Source organism: Odocoileus virginianus, chromosome 26 (assembly GCF_023699985.2).
Source record: "Odocoileus virginianus isolate 20LAN1187 ecotype Illinois chromosome 26, Ovbor_1.2, whole genome shotgun sequence".
NCBI lineage: Eukaryota > Metazoa > Chordata > Mammalia > Artiodactyla > Cervidae > Odocoileus > Odocoileus virginianus.
In genome coordinates this window covers 47,728,409-47,753,178 of record NC_069699.1, presented here as the reverse complement: position 1 = coordinate 47,753,178, position 24,770 = coordinate 47,728,409, and the positions used below count along the sequence as shown (strand labels likewise).

The 24,770-nt window shown below is 48.1% G+C and overlaps 1 protein-coding gene across 2 annotated transcripts; it reads right to left on the bottom strand.

The window, feature by feature from the left end:
• Positions 1-57: 57 nt before the first annotated feature.
• On the bottom strand, positions 58-24,460 carry SHISA5 (shisa family member 5). 2 transcript variants are annotated; one of them, XM_020916009.2, is made up of 6 exons: positions 24,299-24,460; positions 20,820-20,976; positions 7,723-7,773; positions 1,642-1,757; positions 1,317-1,493; positions 58-1,235 (listed from the first exon to the last, which is right to left on the bottom strand). In XM_020916009.2, exons 1-6 carry the CDS (start codon positions 24,366-24,368, stop codon positions 1,156-1,158), a joined length of 651 nt encoding a protein of 216 aa, XP_020771668.1. In that variant the 5' UTR covers positions 24,369-24,460; the 3' UTR covers positions 58-1,155. The 2 variants fall into 2 exon arrangements, with proteins under 2 accessions (XP_020771668.1, XP_020771669.1); XM_020916010.2 differs by lacking the exon at positions 7,723-7,773.
• Positions 24,461-24,770: the final 310 nt, after the last annotated feature.

Genomic DNA, 24,770 nt, shown 5'->3' with positions numbered 1-24,770 from the left:
TAGCTAGCCTCACCCCCAATCCCAGCAGCCAGGGCTACAATGAAAGGAGGCAACAGCTTGAAATATCTGCATTTATTACAAACAAGGGTGCAGACCCGAGACTCCAAAACACATTAAGAGGTCCCGACCTACGACGTGGTAAGACACGAACAGAGGGGTGGGGAACACCGAGGTATGTGTCTAGGTCACAGGAGCCCCCTCAGGGTCCCCTCCACCTTTGGTCCAGACGACACCTTGGCCCAGGTGTCCCCGCTGCCAGGACATACCTAGGCCTGGGGTCCAGCAGCCGGGTAGTATGTGAGGCTGGTGATGGGGAAGCAGGGACTCTTGAGTCCCTCTCCTCTCTGGGGAAGTCTCCCTCTAGGACCCAACGGTTTCAGCCTCACAGCAACCATTATACACATTTTGAAACACAAAACAAGGTAGAATATTTAGCTAAAAGTAAAAACACTGCAGGGAGGACACCTGAGTGGATAAGTGGTCAGAGGCTGCCCTGTTCACCTGTGAAAGGGGCCAGGGCCAACCGGGGCAACCAGAACCATGGGTAAGTGGGGGTCTCCAGGTGGTCCCAGGAAGGGTGCAAGAAGGATCCAGGAAGATAGTTTTCAGGAAGGGTGGGGCTCCACCTGAGGCGTTCAGATAATCAGGTGGCCACCCACCCTCCACAGGGCACAGCCCAGGCTGCAGGAGCCACGGGAAAGGTCGAGACCCACCTGCAGCCAGGTCCTCAGCCTCACCCACTAGCCCGCACCGTGGCTCTGGTGCTTCAAAGACAAACCTGGGGACAAGCCCTGGCCTCGTGCCACGGCTAGTCCTGCTACAGAAACCGGAGGACAGGTGCATCCTGCCCGCACAAAAGCTGTGCTGTCCTAGCACGACAAGCATCCCTGCTCCGGCCCCAGGTCTCGCTGGGGTGGCTGGAAAAGAACTGTTCTGTGGGGTTCCGGGCAGCATGATCTCAAGTGAGGAGGGGAGCACAGCATGGTCCCAGCAACTCTGACATGGACTGCTTCCCGCACCCGTCATCGCCATCACCAGAAGCCTCAGGTACAAACGGGACACACACACCACGTCCGGGGAGAAGAGGCCCGCACCCGCACACCCATTCACACACACAGGACAGATCAGCTGGTAGCCAGAGATGCCAGGGCGTGCTCAGGGGACTGCCTTCGGGGGCTCCATGTAGGCCGGATTATAAGGAGGCTGACTGGCAGGGTAGGGCAGGGCTGCACCTCCTGAAAACGGAGAGGACACCAGTTAGCTGTGGTCATGGCTGCAGGGGGTCAGGCACGGCGGGAGTCGGCAGGCATACTCACCAGCCATCGTCTCGTGGTAGGCGGGGGGGCCCATGGGCTGGGTCGGGTAGGGTGCTGTTGGCATCCCCGGCTGGGGGACCACGGAGTGGTAGCCCTGGTATGTTGGTCCAGGGTAGCTGGGCGGTTGCAAGTAAGGGGTGTGCACCACCGTGGTGGCCGTGGTGGTGGTCACAACCGCTGCAAAGAAAGCCCCAGTCAGGACCGCCAGGCTGGCCACCGCTCCCTCCAGCTCAGGCCAGTCAGGGCCCTGGTAAACCCACCACCACCACCCAGGGTCTGTACCTGACCCCAAGGGGTCACTGTGGGGCAGAGGGGAGATGCTTACGACTCGGTCGGCGGCACATCTTGTACAAACAGCAGCAGGAGCAGGTGCAGCAGACGATGACGGTGACCACGGCGATCACAAAGAGGGTCACCCCAATGGCGATCACTGTGCCAAACCTGACAGAAAGCCAGTCAATGCTCCAGTGGCTGAGACTCCACACTTCCGCTACCGGAGGCATGGATTCAATCCCTAGTCAGGGAACGAAGATCCCACATACCGCACACGGCCAAAAAAAAAGAACCTAAATAAAGCCAGTCAAAATCCAGGGCCTCTCGGCCCTACCCAGGACCAGCAACCCACACCACACCCACTCCCAGACAGCACCTCTCTAGCCGGAGGAGACTGGGCAACACAGATAAAGCCACTTCTGGGGTGTGGAGCTTGAACCTGTTTCACCCTCAAGTGTTTCCTCAAGTATATGGGGCTGACCGTGGCTGCGCCTGGGATTCCCCTCAGGAGCTTGGGAAAGGGCTCGTCAGGTCTCTTCCCCCATACACACGTCTCGTCCGCCTCCACCGAGCCAGCAGCACATGCACACCCCATACCCACCACCAGCCAGGCCTTGTGTGACTTGAATGCAAAACTCAGACGTGAGCGAGACAGACCAACTCATGGCTTCTGGGAGCCCACAGGCCATTACAGGAGGCAAGGGTTGAAGGGAAAATGACTCAGGAAGCACAGGTGATGAATCACAGGGAGAAGTTTCCAGAAGCAGGGAGGCCAGTATGGCCAGGACGGTGGGGAGTGGTACGGCTGCAGGCCCCCAGAGTGACGGTGAGCCTGCAGGATGCCAAGCACCGTGCCAGATGTCCTCATACACCCTCGCTCCAACCAGAGGGGCAGGCAGGTGGGTCAACCAAGAGCCAGGCGAGAGGAGGCCTCCCTGCCTACGCAAGGCCCAGGCCTGAGTGGAGAGTCTGCCACCTGAGAAGGCTGGCCCTGGGCAGGAAGTTCACTAGAGCCGACTCTCAAGAGCAGTCACAGCCCCCTGGTGTCCTCCCTTGTTCCCAGAGGCCAAGCAGTATTCCTTCCAGTAAAAGGGAACTGCACCAACCAGTTGTTCCATTAAAACATGGAAGGGGCTTGGTGAGCTGTGAGCTGTAGGCTCCCCTGAGGCCTGGGGGAAAGGCTGAGGGGAAGGTCCCCCCACTTCCCCGCCCTGGGTGGAGGGCCTTCCATCTCACAGGCCAGCTGACATCACAGCTTTAGGATGGACTAGGGACAGACCCTCCATGCCCCAGACTCAAAATACCCAACTGCATTCATAAAACAGGAGCCACTGACCACTGTGAGACCCAGACCAAGGCCCCAAGACAGGAACCGTGGGAGTCAGGAGGTGCCGCCTGCCTAAGCAGAGGGGCCTGTAACTGCCCTTCACCGCAAGCTCCTCCTAGGCCCTCTGCTGACCGAGGATGCAGACACAGACACAGACACACACGCAGGAGCGCGATCAATGGCACATGACTGCAGGGCCACCACCACCAATCTCTAATCTCTCTCTCTCCCACTCTCTTCCTCTCTTTTGTCTGTCTCTGATGCACAGCACAGCACCCAAGCTCACCCCATGTTAGTCTCCGCCTTCAATCAGGGGCCTCCTGCACCCCGGGGGTTTCCCCATTCCATCCTGAGGCCACTCAGTTTCAATCTCCTCCCCTTTCCAGGAAAAGTAAAGCGAATCTCCTCGGCACTCCCTGGCCCTGACGTCAGAGGCAGGAAGGACAGACGCAGAGCCTCTTAAAGACACAGTGCAGTGGATGCCCTAGCTGCTCTCCAAACTGGGGCCAGGACTGGGGAGGGAAGAGCTCAGCTGTCTCCTGGAGCGGCCTCCCCACCCCACTGTCCACGGGGTCCCCAACCACACTCTTGCTCCGCCTGGCTCAGCCCACCAGCCCCGTTCCAGCCATCCACTCAATGGGTACCTTCAGCCATCTGAGCCCATCAGCAGACCCAGAGCCTGCTGGCCGGTCCCCTCAGCTCCTCTTCTCCCACCAGTGCATGCTCCAGGCCTCAAATCTGCCAGAACCTGAACCTGCCTACCCAGGTTCCCTTGGCCAGCCTGTCACGTCTGATCTTGTCGCTCCTGCTCAAGAGACTAGTATGGCTCCTGGAGCTCCTGGGATCATGCAGCAATTTGCTTTATAATTTCTTTGTAAACTCTGTGTAATATGTGTGTATGTATACATACATATACATATATATATAATGGGCTTCCCTGGTGAATCAGACGGTAAAGAATCTGCCTGCAATGCAGGAGACCCGGGTTCGATGCCTGGGTCAGGAAGATCCCCTGGAGGAGGGTATGGCAACCCACTCCAGTATTCTTGCCTGGAGAACCCCGTGGACAGTAGGCTACAATCCACGGGGTCACAAAGAGTCAGACACGACTGAGAGAGCGACTCCGACTGAGTCAGAGCGACTAACCCTAATAACTAATATATGAAGTAGTGTGATAAGAGAGGGAAAAAAAATCTAGCATTTGTCTCATCAGAGAGTAACACAATAAAGCAAATGAGAATCTTTAACTAAAAGTCTAAATAAAGGGCTTTCCTCGTGGCTCAGTGGTAAAGAATCTGCCTGTCGATGCAGGAGACACAGGTTGGATCCCTGATCCAGGAAGACCCCACATGCCATGGAGCAACGAAGCCCATGCACCACAACTATTGAGCCTGTGCCCTAGAGCCCAGGAGCCACTACTGAAGCCCACGTGCCCCAGAGCCCGTGCTCCACAACAAGAGAAGCCACTGCGAAGAGAAGCCCATGCACCGCAACTAGAGAAAAGCCTGAGCAGCAACGAAGACCAGGCACAGCCAGAAATAAATAAATAAATAAAATTAATGTTTTTTAAAGCCTAAATAAAATGAAATTCCCTGTGTGGCCCGGGGGACTCCATCCTGTATGCTCCAGCCACATCAACCTCCTTTCAGCTTTTTCTTTTTGGCTGTGCAATGCAGCAGGTGGGATCTTAGTTCCCCGACGAGGGATTGAACCCGTGCCTCCTGCACTGGACACGCAGTCTTTACCACTAGGCTGCCAGGAAGTCCTCCTGTTAGCTTTTGGAAGCACTGTGGGCTCTGTTCTCCCTCAGGGCCTTCATACAGGCAATTCCTCCTACAAAACCACCCCATCTGCTCTTCTCTTCCTCCCACCCCTATACAATTCATTCTTGGCCACTTTTCACATCTCAGATCAAAACATCACTGCCTCTGACACGCACCTCAGGACACCGCCCCTGACCATGCAGAAAAGGTCAGACTCCTTGATAAATGCTCTTACAGAATTGCCTGTCTACTTCAGTTTATCAACACACACTTCTTTGTGTGAGCACTGGATTACCGTGCAACTTGTCTCCAGCCTATGGATTCATGGAGGCACAGACTGCACCAGCCCTGGACCATCACTGTCTCCAATGCCTGACCGAGACAGCAGGTGCTCAGAAAGTATCTGACAAGTGAATCGACTCACTCAGGGATCACGTGGGCAGCACCGGGTAGGACAGCAGGCCAGATGCCGAGAGGAACAGCAATATATGAGGGGTGGCTGCACAGTGGGGCACGGATCTGTGGCCCCAACAGGCCACCATTCGAACAGAATCACACCTCCAAAAGGCTGAGGCTACCCCCCCCCCAGGTCAAGGAGTCCAAAGGTCAAGTTCAGAAGGCAAGAGTCGGCCTAGGCAGGAGGGACAGAAGGTCAGAGAAGCAACAGCCCAGGCAAGAAGCTTGCAGCAGGGCTGAACAGGACAGTCCCTAGGAGGCCAAAGACCCCCATTATCCCGGCAGCGAAAGGGCCGTCTCTGGAGCTGGACACCAGCATTCCCACCACTGCACTGGCCAGGCAGCACATGGCCGTGACCCGGTGGGTGGAAGAACTGCAGGGACGGTGCGGTGAGGGCCAAGAACTGACACAGGCTGGCCATGCCCACGCCTCAGTGACCAGACCTCCCTGCCTTCCCGCTGCATTGTCACAGCAGAGCCGGCATGGAGGGTCAGCAGTGAGCCAGGCCTGGGGTCCGCAGCCAGAGTTTCCACCACTCCAGTGCTTCAAAACACACCATTCCTGCCGGATGATCCTGTGAGTGAAAGGAGCTGGGAAGTGACAATGACATCGGGACCCAAAAGGACTGTGGCAGGGAACCAAGAAAGCTCAGGGGTCGGGGGGCCATAGGGACCAGCCACCGAGCATCAGCAGGGCAGGATGGGAGTCACCTGCTAAAGTGGCAGGAAGACCCGCAGATAACGCCCGCTCTGTGGGGAACACCGAGAGAACCCAGGTTCTGAAGGCAGATGGAGTCCCAGCTGCGCTGCTCTGCTCTGACCTGCTGCTTTGTTCTTGGGGAACCCAGGGAGTCGCCCAGAGGAAGAGCCGGGGTGGGGACAGTCCAAGAATGAAGAAGGAGGGGGCAGAGGTGGGGACAGGGTGGAGTTGGCCCAGAACCCCTCAGCACATCGGGTCCTTCCACTGTGGGGCATTCGCGGAAGCTTCCAAACAGGGCTGGACCCCAGCAAGGAACCATCGCGCCAGTGGATGATCAACGGTGTCCCCAGCCGAGGAGGCAGCACACCAATGCTCACCCAAGAGGGTGGCCCCCTGGGGCCCTGATGGGTGGTCAAGGGGACACCCAAAGGAGACGTGACTCCATCCCTCCACCTCCCAGTACCCGCTCCTGGAGCCTCAACCCTATAAGGCAGGTGCTGGACACCACGCTGGGGCTCTGCTCAGAAGCAGAGGAGAGACAAGGCAGGATGGAAGAAGGCCCACAGAGGGGAGAAGGGTCCACACTCCCAGCGGACGGGCAAGATGGCCCAGTGGGGAGGCTGCAGGGCTCCGGCACCTCGAGGAGGGCAGGGAGGGTGCCCCCGAGCTGCCCCCAGGAACCCACATCTCCTCTGTCCCAGGGGACCTTGACTTGCAATGTGGAATCCACATTTCTCACACAGAGCCCAACGCTCACTCACCAACCAGGCCACCTTAGTCTCTACTGCCCTTCTCTGAACCCGATCTCTCAGCACCTCCTATAGCCATTCCTCAAATGTCACTGACCCTCAACACACTCGATCCCACCCAAACCGAGCCCTTCATGCAAACCCCATTCGTCCTCTGTGCTGGATCCCCGAGCAGGGCAGAGAGCACGGCACCCCACCTTGGCCCCTCCCCCAGCTGCTCCCCTCAGCAGGCAGCCCCACCCCACCCCGCCAGCCCAGCCTCCCTCTGGCCAGACCAGGAAACCGTGGCTGCCTCCCACACTGCCTGCCACACCCGCCCCACCCGTTCCTTCTGTCCTCCAGGAAGTGATGGTCTCCATCGTGAAACGCCATTCAGACCCCAGCACTGCCCAGAGCCCTCCCTGGTGCCCCCCCAGGAAGAGGCCCACACTGGCTGGATGTCAGACCGAGACATGACACGGTGCACTATCCGTTATTGCAGCATCTTTACCAAACTTTACCACCCCATCACCATACACCCTGCACCATCACTGCCCCTCACCATCACCACTGCCACCATGACACCAACACCTCCCTGCCACTGTCCCCCATCACCACCATCATGTCCTACTATCATACATCTGCCTGTCACCCCACTACACGCCACCATAGCACCCATTACCATCAACCTCTCCACCATCAACACGAACACGCACGCCTGCCCCAGTACCACATGGCCCATCGTTCATCATCACTCTATCCCCACCACCACAGTACCATTACCACACACTCAGCCTTGTAGCCCCCAACACCTCTTCCCTGCCGCCACCACCTGATCACTATCACCTTTTGCCACTATCGTCCCCATCACGGTCACCCCCTTCCCATCACTTACACCTACAGCCCAAACTATCACCAAGGTCAGTGTGAACCTCCACCCTCAGCATTTCAATTGTCAACCAGTCACCCCAATCCCCAACACAATGATGAAGACAACTTCCCGACACAAGGATCAAAGGTCCTGGAGCTCAGACATGGCAACAGCTTCTCCGGGGCCATAGCCCAATGACTCTGTGCCACCCCAGTCCCCGCAGCCCTCTTGAGCCCCCCACCCCGTCACCTCTGCCAGGAAGATGTACCGAGCCTGCAGGTTACGTACTTGGGCATGGGGTCGTTGTTGAAGCGGGAGTCGAACTCATCGGTGAGGACACTGCAAAGAGGAAATCTCACAATTAACCACCTGCACCCCACCCAGCACGCCAGGAACAAACACAACCTTAGCACACACACAGAACATGCATGAAAGCCAACCCCATAATGGGCCAGAAAGGTGGGGCCCTGGTGGCCTCCAGAGGACAGATACCACACATACCAGGATTTCAGGCTACAAAGCCACACATCCTTCTAAAGCACACATGGGACATTCTCTAGGAGAGACCACCCAGGTGGCCCAGACAGGAAAAACATCCGTCCTGCAATCCAGGAGACCTTGGGAAGAACCCCTGGAGAAGGAAATGCCAACCCACTCAAGTATTCTTGCCTGGAGAATCCCCATGGACAGAGGAGCCTGGTGGGCTACCGCCCAAGGGATCGCAAAGAGTTGGACATCACTGAGTGACTAAATACTAACACACACTAGGCCACAAAACCAGTCTCAAGAGATCTGAAAAGATAGCTATCATACAAATTATTTTCTCCAACTACAATGGGATGAAGTTATAAATCAGTAACAAAAGACCCACGTCATAAAGTTAAAAACAAAAAGCTAAAAATAAAACAAAAACTCTCATACCTTGAGAAACCAACACGTCACAACAACAGAAGAGCTGTAGCTTAAATAAGAAATTAGAGAATATTTAGAAATCTGTAAAACCAAATGAAAATAAAAACACCACTGATCAAAACTGGTGAAACACAGGTAAAGAATTCTTAGAAGGAAGTGTATAGCTTTGATAGTGATATGGTAGGAAACTAAAGATAGGGAAAATGTAATAGAACAAACTCCCAAAACAAGGAAGGAATTAATAAAGATAAGTGCGAAATCAAAGAGAATAGTAGCCACAGAAAGCAACAGAGAAGATGAACAGAACCAAAGCTGGCGGACCTCTGGCAAGACTAATGAAGAAAAGGAGAAAAGAGGCAAGAAGACAAAAGTACAAAATGAAAAGAGGTAAATAACAATAAGGACAACAGAGGTTTTAAAAAGTAGTAACTGGAAATTTCCTGGCAGTCCAGTGGTTAGGACTCGGCATTTCCACTGCTGTGGCTCGGGGTTCAATCCTTAGTAGAGGAACTAAGATCCATCCCCCCAAAAAATAATAGTAACTTTGAACTGAACAAACCATCTGCAAAAAAAGCATTTGGGAAACAAGTGGAGGCAACTGAAGACTAGTACTAAAAGCTACTAATGAACTGCTGGTAATTGTGCCAAGTGTATTCTAGATACACGATCATATTTCTTTTTAAAGGACTCATTTGGGACTTCCCTGGTGGCCCAGTGGTTAAGAATCTGCCTGGCAATGCAGAGGACATGGGTTTGATCCCTGGGCGGGGAACTAGGATCCCATATGCCGTGGTGGGCAACTAAGCCTGAGTACACACGACAACTACAGAGCCCACACACCACAACAAAAGATCATGCATGATGGAACTAAAACCCAATGCTATCAAATAAATAATTATTTTAAAAAACAATAGTAATAAAGGACTCACTTGTACTGATAAAAAAAACTAACATTTAAGGAGACGTTTTCATGTCTGGGATTGGTTTTAAAAGCACCCAGGAAACAAAAGTAGTAGGAGGTATGTGGAACATTAGCAGCAGAGATATATGGGGTTATTGTTCTCTCTGCTTTTGTATGTTTTTGAAAATTCTCAAAAAAAAAAAAAAAAAAAGTCAAGAAACAAACAGAAAAATTCAAGAGAATTAGGAACAACTATATACTACTAAATTTAAAGGACAAGTAAAGCTAAGGAAAAATATTTTCAAAAAAATCAGTGTGCAGGCTTTGGCCAGCAATAACAGAGTAAGGCACACCAAGGTTGGGGGGGGGGGGGGGGGCAGTGCAGAGTGGGAAGAGACTCCATGGAGGTGGGCCTGGCATCTAAAGCCCCCTTTCACCTAGGGGCACCAGACTATTTCAGAAGGGCAATTCTCTAGGCAAGAAGACTGGAGTGGGTTGCCATTTCCTACTTTTGGGGATCCTCCTGGGATTGCATTCTCATGTCCTGTAGGGGCAGGCAGATTCTCTTTTTTCTTTTTTTTTGTCTTTTAAAAAAACTATTTTATTGAGGTCTAACATACTTACAGTTTAAAGTTGTTTAATTACCAATTCAAATTTTATTTTAAATGCCTTTAAGATAATTTTATATTTTAGATCGTAAGTCAAGATTTTTCTCTGTTCCATATAAATTCTGTATCTGGCCCAAAGTTTCACATGCTTACTCATTCTATTCTGCCTTTCTTTTGTTTTTTTTTTTTCAGTTTATTTATTTTAATTGGAGGCTAACCATTTTATTTTATTTTATTTTATTTTATTTTTTTAAATATTTGTCTGTTTGCTTATTTTATTTTATTTTTATTTTTTTTTATTAGTTGGAGGCTAATTACTTTACATCATTGCAGTGGTTTTTGTCATACACTGAAATGAATTAGCCATGGATTTACATGTATTCCCCATCCCAGTCCCCCCTCCCACCTCCCTCTCCACCCGATCCCTCTGGGTCTTCCCAGTGCACCAGGCCCGAGCACTTGTCTCATGTACCCAACCTGAGCTGGAGGCTAACCATTTTATAACATTGCAGTGGTTTTGGCCATACGTTGACATGAATCAGTGGCTGGTGGATTCTTAACCACTGAGGTCCTGAACACCAAGGAGAAACTCAGCAAGGAGCTCAGCTTCTACTCATCTCAGTCTCTGCAATCAGGCCAAGATGACCTTAGAATGCTCGTGTCCCTGGCAAAAGCAGTTATCAGTCCTTGCTGGAGGAAGTCCTGAGCTCCAAATGGCTATAATTCATTCTCCAAATACAATGTCTGGCACACAACTGGTGATTTCCAGGAACACTAGAATACTAGACAACATGAAACAACAGAAACAACTGACAGCAGAAATATCCACAGGGGTTCCAAATATGGATGTTGTCAGACTCTGACCTTTGTTCAAGATCAAAGGAAAAAAAAATGCAGCAGTTTAGGAGAACTGGAAACAAAAATGAAACAAATAAAAACTCCAGAACTAAAAAATCATGCAAAAATCAGTAATTTATTAGACAGCTCAAAATATAATTAATCAACTAGAAGACAGGCCCAAACAAACATATATATATACACTAAATCTAGAGACACAAAAAGATGGTAAATCTATATACATGAAGACAGTAGGTGAAATATGGAAAACAGTGGTAGAAAAGGTCTTACATATGTGTAATTAAAGTCCCAGAGGGAGAAATGTGAAAATGGAGTAGAAGCAATCTTTAAAAAGAAGGATGCATGCTATTAAAATTATTTTTCTCCTAGCAAAAATGATACAACAAAAAAAGATAATGGCTGCAAATTTTCCAAAACTGGGGGAAAACAAACACAAAACCAAGCCAGATTTCAGAAATATCTTAAGCCCCAAGCAGGAAAAATTCAAAGAAAAACACACCTAGGTATAGCACAGTAAAACGTGAAAACCAAACATGAAGAGAAAAAACTTAAAAATTAAAGAAAAGACGCGCCACTGGCAAAGGAGCAGTAATAAAACCACTATCTGATTTCTCAACAGAAACAACAGACGTTAGAAGACAATGGAATGAAAGTTTCAAAATGCTGAACTTTGCTGAAAGTTTATACCTTCCAACGTAGTAATCCATACCAGGAAAAATATCCTTTAAAAAGAAATGTAAAACAAAGACATTTTCAAACAAACAAAAGCCAAGAAAATTTGACACCAGTCTACCTGTATGAAAGATAGAAGGAATATGTCTCAGATGAAACTTAAACATGAAGGAAGAGAAAATAAATATACTGATAAAGGCAAAAAAGACAATCAAAATACTGTCTTTGGGAGATGCAAATCAAAACCACAATGACATATTGCCTCATACCAGTCCAGACAGCTATCATCAAAAAGAACACAAATAAAAAATGTTGGCAAGGATACGGAGAAAAGGGAACTCTTTGGCCCTATTGCTGGGAATGTGAATTGGTGTAACCACTGTGGTAAACAGTATGGAGGTTTCTCACAAAATTAAAAATAGGGAATTCCCTGGCAGTCTAGACGTTACGACTCTAGGCTCTCACTGCTAAGGACTGGGGTTCTACCCCTGGTTGGGGAACTAAGATCTTGCATGCTACTTGGCATAGACAAAACAAACGAACAAAAACCCTGAAAACAGAACTAACATATGACTCAGCATTTCCACTCCTGGGTATACATTTAAAAAAAAAAAAGAAGGCAATGGCAACCCACTCCAGTATTCTTGCCTGGAGAATCCCATGGATGGAGGAACCTGGTAGGCTACAGTCCATGGCGTTGCTAAGAGTCGGACATGACTGAGCGACTTCACTTTCACTTTCATGGATTGGAGAAGGAAATGGCAACCCATTCCAGTATTCTTGCCTGGAGAATCCCATGGATGGAGGAGCCTGGTAGGCTACAGTCCATGGCGTTGCTAAGAGTCGGACATGACTGACATGACTTAGCAGCATCAAGGACAAATTACTGGGAATTCCCTGGTAGTCCAGTGGTTCAAACTCTGCACTTCTACTGCAGGGGACCTGGATTGGAACCCTGGTGAGGGAACTAAGATCTGCATGGCGTGGCCAAAAATAAATAATAAGAACTTTGTCCATTAAAAAAAAAAACCAAAACACTAATTTAAAAAGATACATGCACCCCAATGTTCATAGCAGCATTATTTACAATTGCTAAGGTATAGAAGCAACCAGTGTCCATCCACAGATGAATGGATGAAGATGTGGTGTGTGTATATATGTGTGTGCGCGTATGGGTATACATTCACACACACACACACATACATGTACACAGTGGAATACTACTCAGCCATAAAAGAATGAAATTTTGCCATTTACAGTACCATGGATGGACTTGGACAGCATTATGCTAAGTGAAATAAGTCAAAGAAAGTCAAATACTATAGGATATCACTTGTATGCAGAATCTAAAAAAATACAACAAACTAGTGGATACAGCCAAAGAGCAGCAGACTCACAGATACAAAGAACAAAGCAGGAGTTACCAGTGGGGAGAGGGATGAGGGGCACCTTAGGGGTGGAAGTGTGGGAGTACAAACTACTGGATATAAGATAGGCTCAAGGTTGTATTGTACAACATGGGGAATATAACCAACATTTTGTAATAACTATTAATGGAAAGTAACCTTTAAAAATTGTATAAAAAAAAATTTTTTTAAAGAAAATTTAAAAAAAAATTTTTTTTTTTATAACCATGAAAAAAATTCTACATTTCTCCAAAGAAGACATACAGATAGCCAAAAAGCACATGAAAAGATGCTCAACATCAAAGAGAAATGCAAATCAAAACTACAACAAGTTATCACCTCACACCAGTCAGAAGGGGCATCATCAAAAGGTCTAGGGACTTCCCTGGTATTCCAGTAGTTGACTGCAGGCTTCCACGGGAGAGGTCATAGGTTCTATCCCTGGGTAGGGAAGTTCCACATGCTGTGTAGTATGGCCAAAAACAACATGGAATTAATAATTTGGGGGACTTTCTTGACAGTCTAGGGTTGAGGGCTCTGCATTTCCACTGCAGGGGTACAGGTTCAATCTCTGGTGAGGAAACTAAGATCTCACATGCCCCATGGCCAAAAAAATAGTCTACCAACAATAAATGTTGGAGAGGGTGTGGCGAAAAGGGAACCCTCCTACACTATTGATGGGAATGTAAATTGGGACAACCACTATGGAGAACAGTATGGAGGTTCCTTAAAAAACTAAAAACAGAACTACTATATGATCCAGCAATCCCACTCGTGGGTATATATCTGGAAAAACCCATAATTGGAAAAAATACATGGACCCCAATGCTCATTGCAGCACTATTTATAATACCAAGACATGGAAACAACCTAAATGAACTTATATACAAAACAAACAGACTCACAGATTTCAAAAACAAACTTATGGTACCAAAGGGGAAATCAGGGTGGGAAGAACAAATTAGGAGCTCGAGATTAACACATACACATGACTACATATAAAACAGATAACCAACAAGGACCGACTGTTCAGCACATGCATCTCTACTCAATATTCTGTAATAACCCATATGGGTAAAGAATCTGGAAAAGAATGTACATATGTATAAGTATAACTGAATCACTTTGCTGAATACCTGAAGCTAACACAACATTGTAAATCAATTATAATAAAATTTAAAAAAGAAAGAAAGGGAATAAAATACTGTCTTTGAGGTTTATAGTATTCCAAGAGATAAAGGGAGTATCACACATAATAAAATGAACAATTCATCAGAAAGTGAAAACAATCCTAGATAAGTATGCACCTAATAACAAAGTCTTAGACCTTGAAGCAAATACTGATAGAACTAAAAGAATAAACATATCTGTAGTCTCTTGGTAATCAACAAAACAAGAATAACAAAACGCAGTAAGGATAAAAAAGATCTAAACACTATTATCAACAACTTGACCTAACTGACACTTATAAAGAGAACACTTAACAACTGCATAATATATCTGAAACACTCAGGATATCCTTAGCCATAAAATGAGTCTCAGTAAATTTCAAAAGGCTGAAATCTTTTTAAAAAGTTTTCATTTATATGGCCACGTCAGGTCCTAGTTGTAGCACACAGGCTTAGTCGCCCGCAACGTGGGGGATCTTAGTTCTCCAACCAGGGATCAAGGCCACACTCCCTGTATTGGAAGGTGGATTCTTAACCACTGGATCACCAGGGAAGTCCCAAAAAACCAAAATCTTAAAAGAAAACAACACAATGAAATATGACTACCCAGTCATCAAAACTACAGAAATTGAACCTTTCTAGGAATCAGCAATAATCTGTATCTTATTGCCTCGTGCCCTGGTGGCTCACTGGTAAAGAATCCACCTGCCAACACAGGAGACGCAGGTTCGATCCCTGGGTTGGGAAGATGTCCTGGAAAAGGAAATGGCAACCTATTCCAATATTCTTGCCTGGAGAATCCCACGGACAGAGGAGCCTGATGGGCTACTGTCCATGGGGTCGCAAAGAGTCAGATGCGACTTAGCAACTAAACAGTATCTTAACTAAAGTGTTAAATAGAAGAAGTGTACATTTATTAAAACTTAGTTCAAATGAAGCATTTATGTACTTATACCTCAATTTTTAAAGAAACATTTACAGTACCAAGATTGGAGAGGGTGTGGAGCAAATCTGACTGCTCTCATCTGGCTGGTAGGAGTGTAAATGGTAACAAGTGCTGGATGTTATCTGTCAAAACTGAACACATGCACCCAGTGCCTCAGGATTTCTACTCCTAGATATTTCCCCAGAAGAAAGAAATTCCCTTTAAAAGGCCCCAGAGATTTATAAAAGAGGGTTCTAAAAATAAATAAATAAAAACTAAAAGAGGGTTCTTAGCATCACTATCAAAACAGCAGAAACCAGGAATTCCCTGACATTCCAGTGGTTAGGACTCTGTGCTTTCAACTGCCAAGGACTTGGGTTCAATCCCTGGTTGGGAACTATGATCTCACAAGCCACACTGAGTTGCCAAACAAACAAACAAAAAATGAATAAACAAAAAAACCCCTAAATACATGGACAGATATGCTATGCTGATGGACTGGAAAACTCAATCAAGTAAAAAATCAATTCACAAAAACAGTCTGTAAATCAATGCAATCTAAGCTGGTTTTCTTGAGAAGCTGATTCTAAAATTTACATGGGAATACAGAAGACTAAAAATAACTAAGACAATATTGAAGAATATCAAAGCGTAATATAAAGACACAGTAATTATAAGTCTGCTTTAGCCCAAGGACAGTCAACATAATGTAATAGAGAGCCTAGAGACATCTACACATGTGGATACTCAATCTGTAGCAAACCCATCATTGTAGAGTGACAGAACTATCATTTTCTGAGACACTATAGTATATATGTTGCTCAGACAATCAGAGAAAGTATCTTTATAAAATTCACTGAAAAATTCTTCTTCACTGAAAATTTCGTGATGTGTCAGTTTTGAAAATTTCACAGTAATAATTTTGTGTTTACAATATACACTGGTTGGAACAAAAACAAAGTGAAATGTGAATGGTAACAACAGTCCTAAGTCATATAATAAACCCTTGATCAATTTTAAGCTCCAACAACTTCACATAGTGATTCTATCATTTTCTAAAAACATATTGATACGTCTCTAGTCAATAAGGTATTAGAAAATGAAACGATCTCTACTTACGAATACAACTACTACTATGCATACTTAAAGCATACAGGGGCTTCTGTGGTGGCTCAGTGGCAAAGAATTTACCTGCCAAATCGAAGCAGACACAGGTTCGATCCCTGGTCTAGGAAGATCGCACATGCCAAGGAGCAACTAAGCTGGTGTGCCCCAACTACTCAGGCTGTGCTCTGGAGCCCAGGAGCCACAATCACCAAGCCCATGTGCAGCAACTACTGAAACCCACATGCCTAGACCCTGGGCTCTGCAATGAGAAGCCACCACAATGAGAAGCCCTCACACTACCACCGAAGAATAGCCCCCACTCGCCACTGCAACTAGAGAAGAACTCCACACAGCAAGGAAGACCCAGCATAGCCAAAAAAATTAATGAATAAATAAAAATCATTTTAAAAATAACAGAAATGCATATATGTGCGCCAAAAGGTATGTACAAAGATGCTCACAGCTGCATTATTTGCAACACCCCTCCCCAAGAAAGAAACAATCCAGATGTCCACCAACATTACAATGGATCAACTGTGATATAAAAACTTCACATATACCAATGGAAATGAACAAACAACACAGTATGGATGAAACTCACATGGTGAAAGAAACTAGATAAGAAATAGATGTATGATGTCACGTGTATGTCTGTGTGTGTTGAGTAACAGAGCAGTTAAATGGTTAACCATTTAACTTGGGGATAACAGAGGGCATACTGATTAGGAAGTAACCTGAGGGGGTTTCCAAGATGCCATGATGTGTTATGCCCCAGACAGGTGGTGGTTTCGTGGAATTGAATGTGTTTAAATTTCAGTAATTCGTGCTCGCTTCAGCAGCACATATACTAAAATTGGGACGATACAGAGATGATTAGCATGGAAGAATGAAACTAGAACACTTCCTAACACCATACACAAAAATAAACTCAAAATGGATTAAAGATCTAAATGTAAGACCAGAAACTATAAAACTCCTAGAGGAGAACATAGGCAAAACACTCTCCGACATAAATCACAGCAGGATCCTCTATGACCCATCTCCCAGAATATTGGAAATAAAAGCAAAAATAAGCAAATGGGACCTAATGAAACTTAAAAGCTTTTGCACAACAAAGGAAACTATAAGCAAGGTGAAAAGACAGCCCTCAGATTGGGAGAAAATAATAGCAAATGAAGCAACAGACAAAGGATCAATCTCAAAAATATACAAGCAACTCCTGCAGCTCAATTCCAGAAAAATAAATGACCCAATCAAAAAATGGGCCAAAGAACTAAACAGACATTTCTCCAAAGAAGACATACAGATGGCTAACAAACACATGAAAAGATGCTCAACATAACTCATTATCAGAGAAATGCAAATCAAAACCACAATGAGGTACCATTACACGCCAGTCAGGATGGCTGCTATCCAAAAGTCTACAAGCAATAAATGCTGGAGAGGGTGTGGAGAAAAGGGAACCCTCTTACACTGTTGGTGGGAATGCAAACTAGTACAGCTGCTATGGAGAACAGTGTGGAGATTCCTTAAAAAACTGGAAATAGAACTGCCATATGACCCAGCAATCCCACTTCTGGGCATACACACCAAGGAAACCAGATCTGAAAGAGACACGTGCACCCCAATGTTCATCGCAGCACTGTTTATAATAGCCAGGACATGGAAGCAACCTAGATGTCCAACAGCAGACAAATGGATAAGGAAGCTGTGGTACATATACACCATGGAATTTACTCAGCCATTAAAAAGAATTCTTTTGAATCAGTTCTAATGAGATGGATGAAACTGGAGCCCATTATACAGAGTGAAGTAAGCCAGAAAGATAAAGACCATTACAGTATACTAACACATATATATGGAATTTAGAAAGATGGTAACGATAACCCTATATGCAAAACAGAAAAAGAGACACAGATGTACAGAACAGACTTTTGGACTCTGTGGGAGAAGGCGAGGGTGGGATGTTTCGAGAGAACAGCATCGAAACATGTATATTATCTAGGGTAAAACAGATCACCAGCCCAGGTTGGATGCATGAGACAAGTGCTCAGGCCTGGTGCACTGGGAAGACCCAGAGGGATCGGGTGGAGAGGGAGGTGGGAGGGGGGATCAGGATGGGGAATACATGTAACTCCATGGCTGACTCATGTCAATGTATGGCAAAAACCACTGCAATGATGTAAAGTAATTAGCCTCCAACTAATAAAAATAAATGGAAAAAAATTTTTTCAATAATTCACTGAGCTGTATGCTTTCTATTTGTGTACGTTTATGAATGTATGATATATACTGCCTCCAACCCCAATTAAAAAACTAAACTATAGGGACCTCCCTGGTGGTCCAGTAGCTAAGACTCCACGCTCCTAACGCAGGAAGCCTGGGTGTGATCCCTGGTCAGGGAACCAGATCCCACATGCCACAACTAAGAGTTTGCAAGTCTCATAAAAAGATCCCTCGTGGTGCAACTAAGATCCAGCCAACCAAGACCTGATGCAGACAAATAAATAAAATAAAAATAAACCTTAAAAAAAAAAAACTAACTAAGCTGTAGAACTTAGAGATGCATATTTGGGTATTATAACTCTAAAGAAAAGCAAGGCTATATAACAGTTAGAATCAACACTATCTTAGAGGGATGAGAGATAGTGATTGAGAGTGAGCTCAGGGGGACTTATGCTATCTTAACCTGAAGAGTGGTTATGCAGATATTTGCTTTATGATAAATCACTGAGCTATACGTTTATTTTAATGCACTTTTCTGCATGTGAATTTTATGTTACAACACAACAGAATAAAAAACAACCTCAAGGAATGAGTTTAATAGCAGATTAAACATATATGAAGCATTAACTAAAAGGTTAGAAGACATAATCTGGAACACAGCACAGAAACAAAAATATGGAAGAGACAGACTAGGCGATGTGAACACTCGAGTATAAAATGCAGCATGTTTAAATGGAGTTCCAGAAGGAAAGGAGAAGAAGGAAAGCTAATATTGAAGAGTAGCAGAGAATTTTCTAGAACTAATGAAAGACACTAAACCATAGATTTAAGAAGCTCACCAAATCCACAATAGCATAAATAAAAAGAAATCTAGGGACTTCCCTAGCAGTCCAGTGGTTAAGACTTCGCCTTCCAATGCAGAGGGAGCAGGTTAGATCCCTGGTTGGGAAGGCAAGATCTCATAATGGAAGCCAGAGAAAATAACCATCAACTTAAATCCAGCTCAGAGAAAATACTTGTTAAGAATGAGATGAATGTAATTTACCATATTAACAGAATAAAAATAGAAAACTCATCTAATTATCTCTAAAGATGCAGGAAAATATTTAATGAAATTCAAACTCACTTTATGATTAAAACTCCAAGGAAACTAGGAACAGAAAGGAACTTCCTCAACCTGACAAAGGGCAGGTATGGAAAGACTACAACTAACATACCTAATAGTGAATGCTTTCTCCCTGAAACTGAGAACAAGACAAGGATGTCTGTTATTACTTTTTTTTGTTGTTCTCACTTTTTTCATCACTGTACTGGAGATTCTGACCAGTGTGACAAGGCAAGGAAAAAACAATGAAAGCATACAAATTGAAAAATAAGTAAACAGTAGAAGAAAAAAGGGAATTAAAAAAAAAAGGCAATACAGTAAGTGAGAAAGAAAGAAATTTAGAACAGAGGAGACAAACATAAAGCACAAAATAAGATAGCAAATACTGAATACAATCCAAGAAATCCAATGATTACCTTAAACTTTAATGGAATAAATCTTCCTGTTTTTTAAAGCTATCAGAATAGATTTTGCAGTCCTCTTCCCTGGTGGTGCAGTGGATAAGAATTCACCTGCCAACGCAGGGGACACAGGTTCAATCCCTGGTCTGGGAAGATCCCCCATGCCTCAGGGCAACTAAGCCTGTGTTCCACAACTACTGGGTCTTCGCTCCAGAGCCCAGGAATCCCAACTACTGAAGCCTCCATGCCCTAGAGCCCACGCTCTGCAACAAGAGAAGCCACCAGACTGGGAAGCCTTCACACTGCAACTAGAGAGAAGCCCCCACTCACCGCAGCTAAAAAAAAGGCCCGTGCACAGCAACGAAAGCCCAGCACAGCCAAACATAAAAAAATAAAAATTTAGAATAAAAACTAAGGGGTTCATTTTGCCCACAGAATATAAACGTTACAACACACACACAAACGAAAGAACACAACAGACTGACTGGTTGCCTATGGAACAAGAAGGGAGTGCAATAGTCATGGATGATTAAAAGATGTGTAAGATGGTGGGGGTTTGGACTTGCCCAAACCAATGATGATCACTTGCCATGAGCTGAGGAGTGTGACCACCTCAACTCTCTGGGGCCAAACACAAGAAACACACAGAATGGCAAAGGAAGACACACATGGGACCCCTTGGTTCCAGCCTACAAAACAGTTTAAACCCCAGATGCTTAAACCCATGGGCCACGGCAAGTGGACACAGGTATGGCCCACAGTGGGATACACACCCGTGCACAGTGCCCTCCACGGTCCACAAGGGGAGACCTGCACAGATCACATACAACCCCCACCAGGTGCATGCACACACTGCGCCATACACTCACGCCAAGGGGCCCACCCTGAGGACATGGGGTAAGCCACAGGGCTGGCTGAGGCCACGGCCCCCTGAGAAACTGGCTCAGCACTCGAGGCTGGGGGGAGAGGCGCAAGGGATCACAGGAACAGAAGGTCCGGGGGAGTCCAGCGAGTGCTCCACCATCATCCCGAGAGGACTGAAAGGCTGGAGGGGCAGGCTCAGGCCGCCCACCTCGTGACCTCAGGTGCACTCACCTGGCCTCCGGAGAACGGCAATCTTCCCCCATCCACACAACCTGCTTCAGCACGTCCGAGCAACAGTACTGGTCATGACAGCTGCCGCAGCAGAAAACAGGACAGACCCAAGGGTCGACCTTGCGCCCACGAGAAGTCATACACAGCTGACTATGGGCTGGAACACATAAAAACACTGTTCACCCGTGGCCATGGGGCCAGCCTTCAGCCCTGTCCCAGCCCACACCGCCCCTTCCCCAGCAAGGCCAGCAGGCATGGGCAGCCGGGCCGCCTCCACAGCATCCTCTGGCCAATGCCCCAACCAGCCTCGCCCTCTCCCGTGGACCACAGCAGAGGTGTCCACCTGGGCCCCCTCCCTCTCCCATCAGTGCACTGGCCCTCCAGATGGGATGGTGAACTTTCTACATTTGGGTCTGACTCAGCCATTCCTCAGCCTCAAGCCAGGGGATCAAGCCCAGGCTCCACAAAGCAGCATCCAGACTGCAAAGGACCTTGAAGGTCACCCCATCCTCCCTCTTCAAATCAACTTACCCTTCGAGGTCTTCCTCTAGGGCCCCCTTCTATGGGAGCCACCCAAGCCCAGCAGTCCCTCCCATGTACTTGGGGACCAGGCACTAGACTGACCCATTTTCTTCTTCCTCTTCTTTTTGGCCATGCCACATGGCATGTGGGATCTTACTTCCCCGACCAGGGTTTGAACCCAGCCCCCTGCCCTGGAAGCACAGAGTGGGCTGAGCTGTTCTTAATCCTCACGTTCTGTCCCCACCTCTCAGCTGTGGCAAGCTGTGGCAGCCTCGGCCCCGGCTGGACACTCCGACTGCAAGGGCCAGCCCTCACAGACCATCGCCTTACAGCAGGCTGTCTCCCGACCAGTTTACCATCGGCGGCAGTCACTCCCACCACAGAAGTGTCCGGGTCGTGTCCCAGCACTGCTACTGGGCCTGCAGCAGGCAGCTAGGAAACGTCCATGCCCCAGCAGCCAGAGCTCTGAGGCGAGGGCACCATGTGGAGCCCCAGAACCATCACATGGCTCTTAGCTAGAGGTGGGATCTAAGTATACCTGGCTGACAGGTGTGGAAACAGATCACAAAGTTTGTAGACTTCCAGGAAGCTGCTACAGCCAAATGTTCCCACGCACCCTTAGGCTACATCAGCACAGACCTGGTATCCACTAGCAGGAGAGAACGGTCCTGGATGCTACCCTGACAGACCCTAAATGGAACACCCAGTCCAGCAAGGCCCAGACAACTATGGTAGACTGGGGATGGTCCTGATGATAAGCCCTGAGGTAGAAAGTGATGGAACTCTAAGAACCCTGTCTGACCACACCCCCAGGGCAGCGGGCAGCATCTGGAGACCCAGTCTGGTTGGTGTATTTGTCACTTCCAAACATTCCTCTTTGGGCTAAGGATGATTTTCCACAGTTTATTTTTAAGAAATTGTAGACAAAGGAGAAGCTCTGAAAACTGAGTAGGAGTTACCCTTTTGTAATAGATATTTGCAAGTATAAAGAAATCTCCATTTGTAAGGGAGATTACCCTGTGGCTCAGTGGTAAAGAATCCACCTGCAATTGCAGGAAAGATCCCCCGGAGAAGGAAATGGCACCCCACTCCAGTATTCTTGCCTGGGAAATCCCATGGACAGAGGGGCCTGGCGGGCCACAGTCCATGGGGGTCACAAAGAAACTAAGCAACAACTTCACTGCCATACTAGGAAGAGGGTACGGACCTTATCTTTAGAAACCTATCAAGGCTGCAGGCATAGATTTCAATCTGTGTAACAATTTTACCCTTCTTTATTGGGTTTTTTCTCATGACTCCCAGTATCCACTTTGGCCTTTAGTTCAAGACAGCATTCAAGGGCTTCTACCATTTGGGCAAGTTACTGTTTCCTCGGGTCTCCATGCATACTGGAGTACACTGGTAGTGTTAGTCACTCAGTCATGTCCGACCCTTTGTGACCCCATGGACTGTAGCCCGCCAGGTTCCCTCCTCTGTCCATTGGATTCTCCAGGCAAGAATACAGAGTGGATCACCATTCCCTTCTCCAGAGGATCTTCCCAACCAGGAATCGAACCTGGGTCTCCTGCATTCCAGGCAGACTCTACCATTTGAACTACAGGGAAGACCTATTCCACCATTTGAGCGAGTTACTCAGTTTCCTTGGGAATCAAACCTGGGTCTCCCGCATTGCAGGCAGACACTTAACCATTTGAGCGACAGGGAAGACCTATTCCACCATTTGAGCGAGTTACTCAGTTTCCTTGGGTCTCTCATGCATACCAGATGTATACGTGTAGTTCAACTTTTATTTTTCTCCTGTTCATCTGTCTTAACATCAATGTAATTATTAAACCAGCCAAAGAACCTACAGGGCAAGAAGAGGAATTCTTTCCATACCAACAGTATCAAGCACCCTGGGGCCACTGGTGGAGAAAGGTCCAAAGACAGAGGCATTGACTGACCTCCTTGAGAAGGCACAACTAGATAGCAGGTGGTGCTCTGGGCAAAGCTGCAGGGCAGAGGGTGGGACCACCAACAGGCCCAACCTAGCCGGCCTTCCACCTGGCAGCAGGTATGGCCAGCACAGCCCATCCTACTGGGTAGCTCAGGAGACCTACCTCCTTTTATAGACTTTACAGCCACAGCCAGCCCAAGCTTCTAAGCTGGGCCTGAAGACACAGACAGGTTGAGTGTTTGAGCCAAAAGTCCATGACACAAATGTTCTTCTGATCCCCAGACACTCTGAACCAGGGTCTCCAGTCCTCACTGGAACTTCTCACTCCAAGCCCTCCAGATTCATCCCCGTCCCCAGGAAATAAAGTCCTTCCCTGGGAGAACAACACCCACCCCAGAAGGATCTTAAGCCTCCTAGGAAGACGGGTGGGGCAGGGGGAGGGCACTCTTCTATTTCCCTATCCTTAAAAGTTCCCCAGCTGGGCCTCCACCGTCCAGGATTCATCAGTCTACAATCAACCTACAAGAGCTAAGTGTCTCATCCAACCTTGGGGGCCAGCCTGAGCGGTCTCCAGGACCGCCAGGCCAATGGAGGCAGAAGGTGGAGGCTCCCAGCCAATAAACTGAGGCCAGGGAAGGCCTCAGATGCAGGGGCCAGACCTCCCTGCAGCCACCAACCCTCGCTAAGACCGAGCAGGAAATCCCACCCCAGCCTCTGAGAACGCCAGCCCTTGGGACCCCAGAGGACAGGCCTCCCCCCCAGCCACCACCAGCACCACCACGCCAGGGCAGAACAATGACGGCAGATGCCCAGATGGCTGGGCAATGTCAGTGCAGACGGGAGGGAGGCTGGGGTGGGGGAGAGACCAGTCGTGGGGTCCGCACACTGCCTCGGGGTTATGAGGCTCCGTTGGGGTCACTGGGGGGACGGCGCCGCCTCGGCTTGCAACCAGGGACGGCGCGGACATGGCCGCCTCCCCTGCCAGCCCGGGACGAACTCCCCGCCACCCGCCAACACTCACCTCCCTCAGGCGCCGGGAGCAACAGCAGCAAGAGCAGCAGGATGCGGGGCGCGGGGGCCGGCGCGGCCATGGCTGGGAGCGCAGGGGGACGGACGGACGGACCAGCAGACGTCCCGGTGCAGCCGCGAACCTCAGCGACCCGCGCGGCCGCTGTCTTCCTCGCCCCGCCCCGGCCGTTCCGGGAACCCCGCCCGGGGGGGAGAGGAGGGACGGGCGGAGGGGAAGCGGACGCGCCTCCCAGCCTCGGGGCCGGGGACGCGTCCGGTGTCGGCCCCTCTGGGGACAGGCTCCCGGACGCAGGCGACCACCCAAGTTGCCTTCGATTCTCTCGGGGGGGCCCTGTGCGCTCCCACCCCGGCCCCCGCCCTCGGGTCCCGAGACGGGTCTTCGCGGGGATCAGCTTCCTAACACTTGAGCGCCCATTGGGTGCTGCCGGCTAAGCCGGGATGGAGCCCCTCCCCGCCCCTCACCT

Coding starts and splice junctions, on each gene's coding strand:
- SHISA5 (XM_020916009.2), bottom strand. CDS start 24,368: ATGGCCGCGCCGGCCCCCGCGCCCCGCATCCTGCTGCTCTTGCTGCTG. Junction 7,774..20,819: donor TGCCGTTCTCCGGAGGCCAG/GTGAGTGCACCT, acceptor TCCTCTTTGCAG/TGTCCTCACCGATGAGTTCG. Junction 1,494..1,641: donor GATGTGCCGCCGACCGAGTC/GTAAGCATCTCC, acceptor CTTTCTTTGCAG/CGGTTGTGACCACCACCACG.